General features: G+C 33.5%; 2 protein-coding genes across 4 annotated transcripts in view; one reads left to right on the top strand and one right to left on the bottom strand.

Moving 5' to 3' along the window:
* LOC136777402 (putative fatty acyl-CoA reductase CG5065) overlaps positions 1-7711 on the top strand; it is a 243313-nt gene extending 235602 nt beyond the window's left edge. For all 3 annotated transcript variants that reach the window (XM_066733655.1, XM_066733654.1, XM_066733656.1), the window contains exon 9: positions 2673-7711. In XM_066733655.1, the coding sequence (XP_066589752.1) occupies positions 2673-2835 (163 nt within the window). In that variant the 3' untranslated portion in view covers positions 2836-7711. The remainder of the gene's footprint in view (positions 1-2672) is intronic.
* A 2442-nt stretch (positions 7712-10153) lies between these two features.
* On the bottom strand, positions 10154-12389 carry LOC136777441 (uncharacterized). The gene is made up of 6 exons (XM_066733730.1): positions 11759-12389; positions 11608-11646; positions 11388-11532; positions 11137-11296; positions 10768-10976; positions 10154-10579 (listed from the first exon to the last, which is right to left on the bottom strand). The coding sequence occupies exons 1-5, from the start codon at positions 12352-12354 to the stop codon at positions 10774-10776; spliced, it is 1143 nt and encodes a 380-aa protein (XP_066589827.1). The 5' UTR covers positions 12355-12389; the 3' UTR covers positions 10154-10579; positions 10768-10773.
* Positions 12390-12445: the final 56 nt, after the last annotated feature.

Raw genomic sequence — 12445 nt, 5'->3', positions numbered from 1 at the left:
TGGAACCACTTCTCCTAAAAGGAGTACTGTGTTGTTTACCCATAATGCAGGCCTCGCAAATTTTAGCATCATCCACATACTTAATTTTATTTGCTTTTAATATTGACCTAACTTGATCCAGATGTAAGTGCGCCATTTTCCCATGCCACAGCTGTAGACTAATCAATTGTTTTCCAACGTTTGCAAAAGCTTTCTTTTGACGAAATTTCATTACATATAATTTCCCATACCTTTCACCAATTGCTTTCGTTTTATTATTTTTCATAAACTTACAACTTGTCTGATCTGAAAACATTGTAAATTCTTTATCTATTGCTGCACTCACAGAAAACAGATTAATTGATAGTCCAGGCATATATAATACTTTGTTTAAAGTTGTTGAGATCCAACTATCACCATTAAATGCTTCCAATTCAACCATACCAATGCCAATAGCTTTGATGTTTGAACCATCTCCAATTTGTATGTATTTATTATCAGTTAGCTCCTCATACGAACTAAACATATGGCGATTATTACACATGTGGTCACTTGCCCTACTATCAACGATCCACCTACCATAATTTTCTTCATTTAAACTGGCACCTAAAAATGCATTACTGTCTTTATTTAACTCTTCCTTTTTCTTCAAGAGACGACAATCCTTCTTGAAATAGCCATATTTTTTGCAAAAGTGACACTTTCCTTTTTCAAGTGTACAATTATTTTGGACATGACCAACTTTGTTATACCTATAGCATTTAACTGTTTTATTAATATTATTGTTTTCCTTTTTCTTGGCCAATAATGCAGTGTTTTGATCAGAAGTTTCTTCTATTTCTTTCAGCCTTTCTTCCTCTATTAATAATCTAGTTACCAAGTCGTCATAAGTTTGTTTATCCTTTGGTACAGATTCCCAGGCTGATATAAAGTGTCGCTAGGTGTCTGGCAAGGTCATCAATATCTTAGCAACAACAAAACTTTCATTCATTTCTTTACCCAATTGAGCTAGCTGATTGTGCATCTCCTTAATTTTCGACAGAAATATTGACATTTCCATATCAGGCCCATATTTGAACTGAAAAAATCTTTGTTGCAAAATATGTATGTTTGTTTCTGAATGTTGCTCGTACACACTTTTTAACTTTTTCAACATGTCATGCGTCGTTTTACATGTGATGATATGTAACATTGTGTTTTTTGACATCCTAGTGACCAACATGCTTTGTGCTTTAGCGTCTTTTATTAACCAGGCACAACAATCACCGCTTTCAGGCTTAGGTTCTTTACCTTCTACGATATTAAAGTATCCCAATCTACGTAGAAGTACTGTGATCTGGAATTTCTATACATTCCAGTGTTATTTGGCCCTTCTAATTGTATACCAGGATTATTATTTTCCATTGTATCTTACTTGCAAAGACCTTTGCATTTGTCACTTTTAACAAAGGAAAAAATGGCCGCTCGTTCCTTGTGGTGAAGACACTGATACTTAATCAAGGCAACCTCAATGACTATGTTTCTATGCACGAATTACGTGTTCTGGGCCCATAACCTGTGGTTTATATATGTTAATAACGAATGAAACACAGTATTTCGGGCATAATCAACTGTCGTATCTTTATTCTGGGAACACAACTTGCCTACAACAAGACCCACCAGCCGCAGCTACTATCTGTCGGGCAGAATAGTCGATGGCGGTTACAACAAAAAATAGTTCGTTCAAAGTTCGTAGTGCAGCGCCATCTACCATGTGTTGGTTGCCCTGTTTCAGGGAGCAAAACTTAAAATATCCAAATTGCAATAATCAACATTTTTAAACCAATTTTTATTGGATAGAATTGTAGAATCTAAAAATCATAGCCAATGACACATCGCTCCCCCAACTATTGTCTCTGTTGAATGATACTATTGTTTGTATTGACTTACGTATGAAAATTAGGGGCTCGGCAAGTACCTTATTTGTATTTGGAATATTTCTCTAACGAGTAATTCTTGCCCATTAATTGATTCTCACAACGTTTTTTAATTCGAACCTTAATAATAGGATGAATATATGTGCTGTCCGTTTTTTACAGGTGAAGACTGCTTTTTTGGGGATAAAGAATTACTAAAGATGGTAGGTAGTTATAAACGGTACTTCTACCTTACTGTAATATTTGTGTAATCACAAATTGTTCATTTTTGTAAAAACTCGACATATCAGACAAATGATTGAAGTAAATTCATGAATATTGTACATTTTTTTTGCACTGCACCGCATATTAATGTACTTTAAAAGGATCATATTTTGAATTTAATCACTAAAATTCCAATAATATCTTATTATTTTACGTCTTCCTTTTTCATATCATAAATTCGAAACAAGATTTTAAATATAAAACCTAATGCGTAATCAGAAGGTCACTTTCAATCATTTTCAAGTGTTATAAGCCTCTTGAAGAACCCTGCGCATATTAATTAACAAGTAGTCGATTTCAAAAATCCTATATAATTTATATTCGCTTTACCCTAATCTGAGTAAAATTAATCCAATTTACTTCTATAATTTTGTACTTGAATACAATTTTATAAATATTTTAATCTATTAGTCATTTAAGATATAATTGATATTGTATTAATTGATAAACTATAGTATACACATAATATCAATCGTATGTATATTAATTTTATACTGGTTATCTCTGCTGCAGGCTCTACATAATCCATATTCTGACGGTGTATCTGTTCTACTTTGGCGTTTTCTACTTCATTTATAAACATTTTGAGATGGCTAGGTATTACCTGGATTACGTTAGTGATGGTATAAAATCCTTGCCAGTGGTAGGTAATATTTTTGGAGCAATACATCTGTAAATGAATCATTGAACAAACCAATCAATGTTAGGAGCAAATATAATACGCTACACTTAATATTAACAAACCGTTATTAACTCTTTGTGGCATGATGGTCGATATATCAACCACCTATCTTAAAATAATTGTTTTAATTCATCGAGCAGTAAATACTACATTCTACTAATTTTTCTTGTAATACTACTTGAATAAGAGTCTTGGTAATATTAGGTAGCATATAAATTTTACCTATAATATTAGTTAATTTTAATATATAAAGATTTAAATTCGAAATAATAGGGGCCTGTTCACAAAGGATTCATATCCGAACGAATAACAAACCATGAAATTGTGAGCATCAACATGTTTACGTTTTTAAGGTCGCTCATTACGAATCCGAGCTAAAAATTGCAAAATTTAAAATAATAGATTCAATATGGTGGACAAAAAATAAAAATTGCTTCGATTTTCATGAAATTCGGTTCATATTAAGTACGGAAATTACTAATTATAAACATCTGACATCAGCCTTTCTGTTATAAAAGAAACCATTGAAAATATAACAGCAACTGAAACTTTTATTTATGGTCCACTTATTTAACTTATCGAAACCCGAAAATTATGTCTTATTATTTTCCGTTTGCAATTTTACGTCAAGAAGAGCCTTCATCATATTTAATAGGTGGTATAATTTTCTATTACTATTAGTTAGTTTTATTGTATAAATAAATGATGCAAAAAGATAGTCCTTCCTACAAAATATTCACGTCAGAATGAAAGAACAATCATGGAGTTGTGTGAAAATCTGCGTATAGCAAGATAATATAATTATTTTCGTCTCCTCGACTACTATTCCGAAATATAAAAATGTACACGTCGTGCTGAACGTAAAGTTAACAAGTAAATTAGAAATTATAAAGAATGTAAAAGCAGAAGGTGAAAACTATGACATCTATATGTCAACACTCGTGTTTTTGGACTAAACTGAGTTCGGCTTCTTTTATAATTTTATTTTTCAGGAATGAATTTTGAACGCAAAAAAAATTAGATAATCAGTACGAAATTATTAATCAGAAAAATCTCTGTATATTTACTACATCGAATAAAGATATAAGAAATATCGAATTTCTTCTACATTTCGATCCGATAAAATCGTTTATATTAATATTCATTATAAACTGACGAAATATTACACTATATTATGATTGCTATATTGAATTTGTTATTTCGAAAAACAATCATCAAAATCTAATGATGGATTCATGATCAACGACCTCAAAAACCTCTAAAAAAAGAGTTTCAACTCGTTTTGATAAACAGATAAATTTGAGATTCAAAGGATTAAGGAGGTGCATTAAGTAGCTGAAATTTAATTCAAGAATCGGTTCTACATTGTTAGGAATATGAGCTTTTGCCTAAGGACCAGATAATCTGGTTTTATTCTGCTTAAGTGCGGTATAGCTGTAATGTATTGAATAAAAAAACGAGTATATAAGGGATAATAACAATTATTATTTCTTCCCCATGGATAATTTCGAAAAAGACAGAACCTTTACTACGCTTCGGTAAAGTTTAATGAGTAATTTAAGGTAGTAGCCTAGTAAATCAACCATTTATCGAAGATATTTTCGGTATTTTTTTCTACGTAAACCAAATTTAATAATTATCAAATTTGTATATGTAATTGTTAACATCTTCGAGTGTACAAAAGTATTTGTGTTCTGTAAAAAGTTTTTTTGAAGTTCTTCAACGTCAATGTAGATGCTTAAAAAAGCTTAGGTCACCGGCCCCAATGATTTCTCCATTTTGGGTGATATAAAATACAAAATTCGAATAGATTATTGTTCGATAAGATTATTATTCTGGTTGGATCAAGTATTAATCAATTTTGTTGAAAAATAAGTAAATAGCGGGCTTAGAAAATAAGGAGATTGTGTTTCAGTGTAAATTGGTCTGTGTGAAATGAAAATCAATAAATAAAGAAAAAGATTCTATTTCTAAACAAAATTACAGATGTGTAGAACAACCTGTTCAATTTCTACCTGATCGGTATGATACAATATTTGTTATCATTGAGGCCGATCGAGAAAACGAGATTTTTAAAAAAACGAATTAAAAGTTTGGCCAATAGAAAATTCATACTTTCAATAGTATCTATCCCCGGTATGCACAGTAAGCCTTCACTCTCTTCATACGCGTCAAACACGGGTACAGGCACCCTGCACGAAATTCCACGATAGAGAAGTGAAAATGTGTTGCTTTATACGTACAAAGAATGCACAGTGAAAAACTGCCAAAATTTAACCATGGACAGCGCTGCTAGCAAGTTTTAACTATGCTATTTATATACATATACACAAATACATTTTCACTTCATTATCGTTGTATTTCGCATGCGGTGCCTATTGGGAACTGACAGATTGGAATATGACATCTGGTGGTAGAAATCAGAACTATTTTAAGCATGCTATAAATGGTATGATTGATACCTATTACTGATTATTAGATTTGATTAATATTAAAAAAAATAAGAAATTATGGAAGTAGGAATTACTTTAGCACGTGAGAAATAAAAAACTAGGCTGTATTGTGCAGTAAACATTTGCTAAAATAATTCCACGAAGGATTTAACCTTTACACACCTTTCTTTTCCTAAAGCTGACCATCATTTGATTACCATTACTAATTTTCTTGTCTCAGATTATCACCCACCCATGATATTATTTCAATTAAGTTTAAATACATTTTTAAACATACGTCTATATGTATTTCTTTATTATAATGCATGCTTCTTTCCGCCATATTTTCCCCCTCTCTTCACCCATGTCAGATCCCAATATCCTTTTTAAATGGAACTGTATAAGAGGCTCCAAGGAAGTATAGAAATGATGAGACATAATAGAAAAGACCGACCGTTAGTAGCTGTCAGGCGACTTACAGCATACAACTATGCGACGCTCTTGAATATGTACTATAACTTTGTTAATATTTTAAATTTCGGTTTACAATATATACACTGTAACCTCATGATATTATACTATGGAAATATGCAACAAAAAAGAAATCGATTTCTTCAATCTAATAACTAGACTACTCCCTTAAAACCACAAGTAAGTAAAAACGCCTAAAAGTACAGAAAATTATCTTGAAAAACTAAATATAGATGTACGAAGATAAATATGAAACAATATTACCGACGCTGAAGTTCAGTAATCCATTACTGAATGATAGGCGTAAAAGCTCCCTCAAATTAGCAGGATCATCTGCTGCTTCTATACTATCCCAAGTAGGACCAACTAAACCAGACTAACATATAATTGTTCCACTCTCCAACATCTTCGTTGAGGGTGACTGAAGACGATCATGGAAAGTATGTATTATTATTTCATTGAAAAGAAAGTTCTTGCGAAATTCAGTGGCTGCACCAAGTTTTTCAGAGAATTTGGCAAATAATACATAGCTATTTTCACAATTTCTTATTCAGAAGCTAAGATAAAATAGAGATGTTCTATGAATGAGCAAATTTTGAAATACAATACAGTCAGATTATGTACGCGTGCTTATGTATTTGGGCTTGCGTGTGTTGCTTTTAAATATTTGTTAGTAAGAGACACCCAATGGATTTCCCTTCATACTTCCATTCTTTCATATAATATTTTTGTTCTGTCAAGAATTAAAATATTAATCAGAGATGTCGATTATACTATTTGGCGTTGAATGCATCCCCTTATTCTGATTTGTAATAAATAATATTCCTATCGCTACTAGTGTGTGTTAAAATTAGGTCGACGAGCTAGGAAGGATTCGAAAACAAACACGATATTTACTATGTTTTCGTTCAATTTGGACCCAATTTCATGGCTATATTATACACAAAATATTAATTGTGCGTAGGGTTTATTTTTATTTATTAAGTGTTGTATGATTTAATAACGTGATCATTTATTTGTATTCTTCAAAGCGGGACATTGCATTACGAATTTCTTTTTATATATTTTTCTGATAGATGTAGACTCTATTATGTAGCTACCATCATTTTTATTGCTTATATACTGTAATTCTTAGAAATTTTTGAATATGAAATATTCTTTTATTTTTATCCTTAATCTCTATTTTGGGACAGCTATAAAATATGCTTAACGGGAATCCGTATACCGACATTACAGGGCGAAAACTATTTCGCATGCAGCGTCGTCATTTGTTAACGGATTGTAAAGTTATTACAGGTTTTTGGAAATGCCAGAAGCTTATCTACTAAGTTGCGTTAGGAAAATTAACAAAAAATGAAAAAAAAATTTTGTTTAAATAAATATATTAACATTATTGAGAAACAACAATTAAATCGCAAAATTCCCCAACGTACTTTTCCATTATTTATTTCGCATGCAGCATCGTCATTTCTTGACGGATTTGCATTTATGTAGACTTTTTGGAAACGTATGAACATTATCTAGTAAAGTGCTTTGGGGAATTTTGCGATTTAATTGTCGTTTCTCAATAATGTTAATATATTTATTTAAACAAATTTTTTTTTTCATATTTTGTTAATTTTCCTAACGTAACTTAGTAGATAAGCTTCTGGCATTTCCAAAAACCTGTAATAACTTTACAATCCGTCAACAAATAACGACGCCGCATGCGAAATAGTTTTCGTTCTGTAATGTCGGTATACGGATTCCCGTTAAAACAGGATAACCAGTCAAAAATAAGGCGTATGTATGATCAGTTTGTGTATGAAATAAAAAACTATTTTGATTTGAATTGTGACATTCTAAAATATATGTTATTCTTTTTTTCTTGTAATAATAAGATATAGCATACAATAAGATTTGTAAGCTCCTATTATCTCAATGTAATGAAAAGCAGAATCAATAAATATTTTGTAGGTATTTTTCAAGTATTGGAGTAATATTATTTAACTATAATTAATATTATATATTTGCGAAATCAGGGGGAGAGCGAGGAATCCGCCAGCGTCAGTGATCGCTCTCTCTCTCTCTATTTCACTCACTCTCACACACCATCTTTCGCTATTGCGCGCTTCTGCGCCTCGTTGGGCCCGGTCGCGGCGAGCCAGCGGCAGAGCTTCCCGCTTCGCCGCTAGGTAGCCGCCGCGATGTTGAGCACTCTCGCTAGTCAGATTAGTGCCGCGGAATTACATCCGTCCGCGGCATCTATCATCGTCATCTGTCCTAATCAGAGCCACCAGAGATTTTGTCGAAATCCTCAATATCTCACCTTTTTTTAATCACCACAACAGCTTCTCCGACACCTTCAACGACTGACTACTTGGCTGAGCACTGGACGCTGCTGAGCTCATACGCGGTCATCTTGGATTCTTCCGATGGCCTTTTGATGCGTATCACTCACCACCCATCGCTTTCCAGTAGGGTCTACTCCACATGGTACTCTCCTCCTCTCAAACGGGGAAGATTTTGGGGACTACCCCGAGCCATCCAATCCTCTTACCCTTCCAGTACTGCTTCTCAGGAACTCCTCTGGGACAATACTCCTCACCTCTGGATCCTAGGCTCAGGATAGCTCTTTGAGGGTAGGGGTAGCAGCAGCTACCAGTAGGGTTGATTGGCCACAGGGACATCTAGTCTGCGGTCAGAGGCTAGCTAGTGGTAAGAGAACTTCCCCTTCCTCAATACCAACCTCTCGATCTACTAGGGATTTTCGTTTCAAGGTTTCGATGGGTCTTATCGCCGCAAAGCTCTTCAGCGATGAACCCTTAATTCAGCAAACAAGAATTCTGAGGATTTTACGGTGTCAGAGTCCTTATGATTTTGGCGACCGAGAATTCCCTAGGATTTCCTACACTTTTGTAATACGCGTGCGGCACTTTGCGTGCAAGTAAATTGTAAAACTTTGAAAATACTTTGTACATTCTATTTTTATCTAGATGAATAAATTTTGATACTCTTTGTCGACTGGCAATTCTGTCTACTTCATTTTCGAACAGACCTTTCCGTCTCTTTTCAGCAGTTCCTGGGTTCGACGTAGTGAAATATTCGCACAAAATAATATATCTAAGCCATTATTCGACTTACCAAGTTACATTACAATACAAACATTTTCACCAAACATTTCGAGACAATTGAGATGAGTGTGCAAAAACCGTTACATATTCGAAATTGCATAAAAGTTTTGTCCGCTAATAGAATAGCTATGCAGTTGCGGTGATCGAGATGAGGGGGGTTCGGATTTGCGGGGAAGGTTTCTTCATTAGAAGGGATAGTGGGGAGTAGTATACCTATGTCACCGCATCGGATGTACGGATTTTTGAACAAACTTTTTCCCTAGATGTAATGGGGGTAAATTTCAGAACGTACATTTTCCCCTAGATGTTAGTGGCGCCGCCTGGCGGCGAGTATAGTAAATTTTGTAGGCGCGTGGCGGCCCGGCTGTCGTGCGCGAGGGCTCCAGCCCCCGCTACAGCCCGGGCTGTGAGAGGGTGGTATATTGAAAAGTATGTATAAAAAAAAAGTTGGATATTTTGGGGGGGGAGGGCGTCGGTATTGCCGGGAGCGAGGTAGAGTTTTTGTTCCTGCCTCTGTTACTCTAAAAGAAACTAATGACACATGTGCGTGCGTGCGAGCGTGCGCATATCATCGGTTATCACCGCTGACACGTGGTTTAAGGATGCAAGTATGATTTTCGGCTTTCTTTCACTCTCTTGTTTGTGGTTTTCAGAGAGAGAGATGTATATAGGTTAACCATTTCCATCCTTGAAAAGTTTAAAACAGGATACGCGTGCGTATAATCATTTGGTGCAATCTAATGATAATTAATTTCTCTCTCTATTGCGCGTAGATTTTTCATCCGGTCTATTGGTTTTTATTTAAAAATAAAATGATTATGATAAGCTCAGATAACAATTTGCCTGCTGATTGCTGACAAAGTGCGCGCAAAAAAATCAAATTTTGTACGCAAATTCGCACGCAACTATGTCCACAATAGTCGACTAATCTGACATCATAACTTGTGCAACATAACCTGCTAGCAGATTGGCGCCAAACACGCAACAAAATTTGCTGGCATAGCCTGTTAGCAGATTGATAGCAAAAATGCAACAAACTTTGATCACATATAACCTGAATGCAAATTGATCCCAAAATCCCAACAAAACTTATGTTCAGGGTTTGGTGGCAGATTGATGCCAAAATGAAAACAAACTCAGCTGTTTTCTCTTTTTAGATTTTTAAATAGCTTAGTCCTAATAAATAAATAATCAAAGGTAATATGAATTAAATGGCTTTTAATAATTTAGTGAATATACTTTTTATTCAAGTGTATAACAATACTAATTAAGTATTACAAAATATATTCTCATTTTAGAATAATAATCATATGTAATATATACATTGAGTCTTTTAAAATCCTACAAAGTACATTAAACAAATAACTTTATATAACATATTAGCTAATATAAACGCATTTCATTTCTTCAGTTAATTATAGAAACATTTATGTGTGTGTGTGGTCTATAGATTTCAACAAGTTATATACACCATTAAATTGAAAGTAAGCTTCCAACCCAACTTCCATTAATTTTCCAAGCGTAGATGCGGTGATGCTACAGATATTCCTGTAATCTTGAGTATACCCATAAAAATTTGACTAGTTGCATTTAGTTGAAGAAGCCATGACGTTCAACTGCTGTGAAGATGATCTACTAAAAGTCCACTTATTCGACTTATTATATGAGGCAATTCCATCACTAAGAAGCCTGCTTCACGAATTTGTTATAATTCAGATGGAGCTGAAAAAGAAATAGTGTTTGGACGTATAACGAATCAATTAGTAATAGTATAAAAATATACGATTTGTGAAACTAATGTTTATTATATACAAGAGAAACTTCTGAAAAAAATTAATTCAATAAGTAATATCCCTGACCATATTAGTATGAATGTGTTTATCAACAATTTTCAATAATAGTAAACTTACGAGTATTTAAATGTCATCGTCTGCTTTTTCTTCTTCATCCAAATCCCACTGATCATTTGGAAGCTTGTTGTTTCTTAGACGGTAACTATTCGGTTGTGTGTTATTATTATGACGCAGTCTTTCCTTAGCACCTCGGAGAGCTTCACGCAAGTGATTCTTAAATTCTGGTTTTATTGGCTTCTTGAAGTAGCTATTATTGCAGAGAGCTTCTGCAATAGAAATGAAAACAAAAGTGAAGTGATTTTATTTATGGCAAAAAAATTCAAAATTATTACATGATACTACAATGTAAGTAAACATATTTTTTCTAATCTACTTAACAAAAGATTATTTGAAGGAAAGACGTATACCCACGTTAAGATGCCTTACCATAAATTGCTTTAACAAATCTAGTTTGACAAAGCGCTTTAGTCGTTGCTGTTCCATTCCAAGTAAATAAGACAGTTGCGGAATCCTTTAAACCCTCCTTTAAACATAATTTAACAGTTTCTTTCATATTAAATCCACCCGTATACTCAAAATATTCCACCTGCAAGTACAAATTTTCATTATTTAAGCTGTATATTATGTGAATGTTATTCATAACATTCAAATTCATTTTTTTATTTAATTATATTTACCACATCCGAAAATTCTGTTTCAGTTATATTTTCGAACATTTCCATATCCTCGAGTGATGAGATTGGAATGCAGCTAGGTTTTGAGGATGCCCGCTGTCTTTTATTCAACGTACGTTCAATCCTGTCCACCTTAACATTTATCCGTCTAAAAAAAATTTTACATTTGTAAACAATAATATGAAATAAAATAAAGTTAACTTGTTGCTTAAGCAGTATTTACTTTGTTTCTGCACATAATTCATCCAACCGTTTCATTATTCTGTAATAACAAATATTTAGATTAGTTTTAAAAATTGTACAAAAGATGTCCTTTAAGTATACAACATATGGTGTATTACAAATAATTTAAAAAATTCGGTTTATAGGATTACCGATCATTGAAATCTTGAGTTGAACTTTCCATTCCAACAGGATAGGGGCTAGTATTAGGATGAACTACAGGAATTAAACTATTTCTTGCGTTTTGCTCATGCATTATTGATAGATGTTGCGAAATGGATGGGTATGAGTTCGAGATGTTGGCAGAGTTATAATTTTGAAGAAGCTGTGGGTACACACTCTGAACAGGCTCACTTTGAAAAGAGCAATTGTTATTGAAACTGTTATTTGGCGTATGAATTGGCTCAACAAAACGAAACGCATTTATTTGGGGATTTTGTATTGTATTAGCTTGTAAATTATGCAATTTATGAAATTGTGGATTCTGCTGGGTATTCGTCTGAATATTGTGCTGTGTATTAATTTGGGCATTAGACTGTGTATTTAATTGATTGTTATGCTGTGAAGCAAGTGTTTCTCTCAAAGAACTCATATTTTCGTTCTGTTGATGCATAAAATTTCGAATATATTCAATATCAGATGTCACATTTCCAGTAACTGATGAGTTTCTTTTCCTACGCTTTACCTCTGGTGATACTGGATCCTGATATCGCGCAGGTTTTATAATAGAACGCCCCGTGCGACCCATACCAAATGAAAAAAAATTAGCTACGAATAAAAACAAAGTATTTTTAATTTAAGAAAAATCAAGAGCAGGAACTGTAAAAATGGAAATATTT

Source organism: Prorops nasuta, unplaced genomic scaffold (assembly GCF_024137725.1).
Source record: "Prorops nasuta isolate Cenicafe-Biocafe unplaced genomic scaffold, Cenicafe_Pnas_1.2 PNAS00011, whole genome shotgun sequence".
NCBI classification, from domain to species: domain Eukaryota; kingdom Metazoa; phylum Arthropoda; class Insecta; order Hymenoptera; family Bethylidae; genus Prorops; species Prorops nasuta.
Note: the sequence above shows the minus strand (reverse complement) of the source record. Positions and strands in the feature narration are given on the sequence as shown.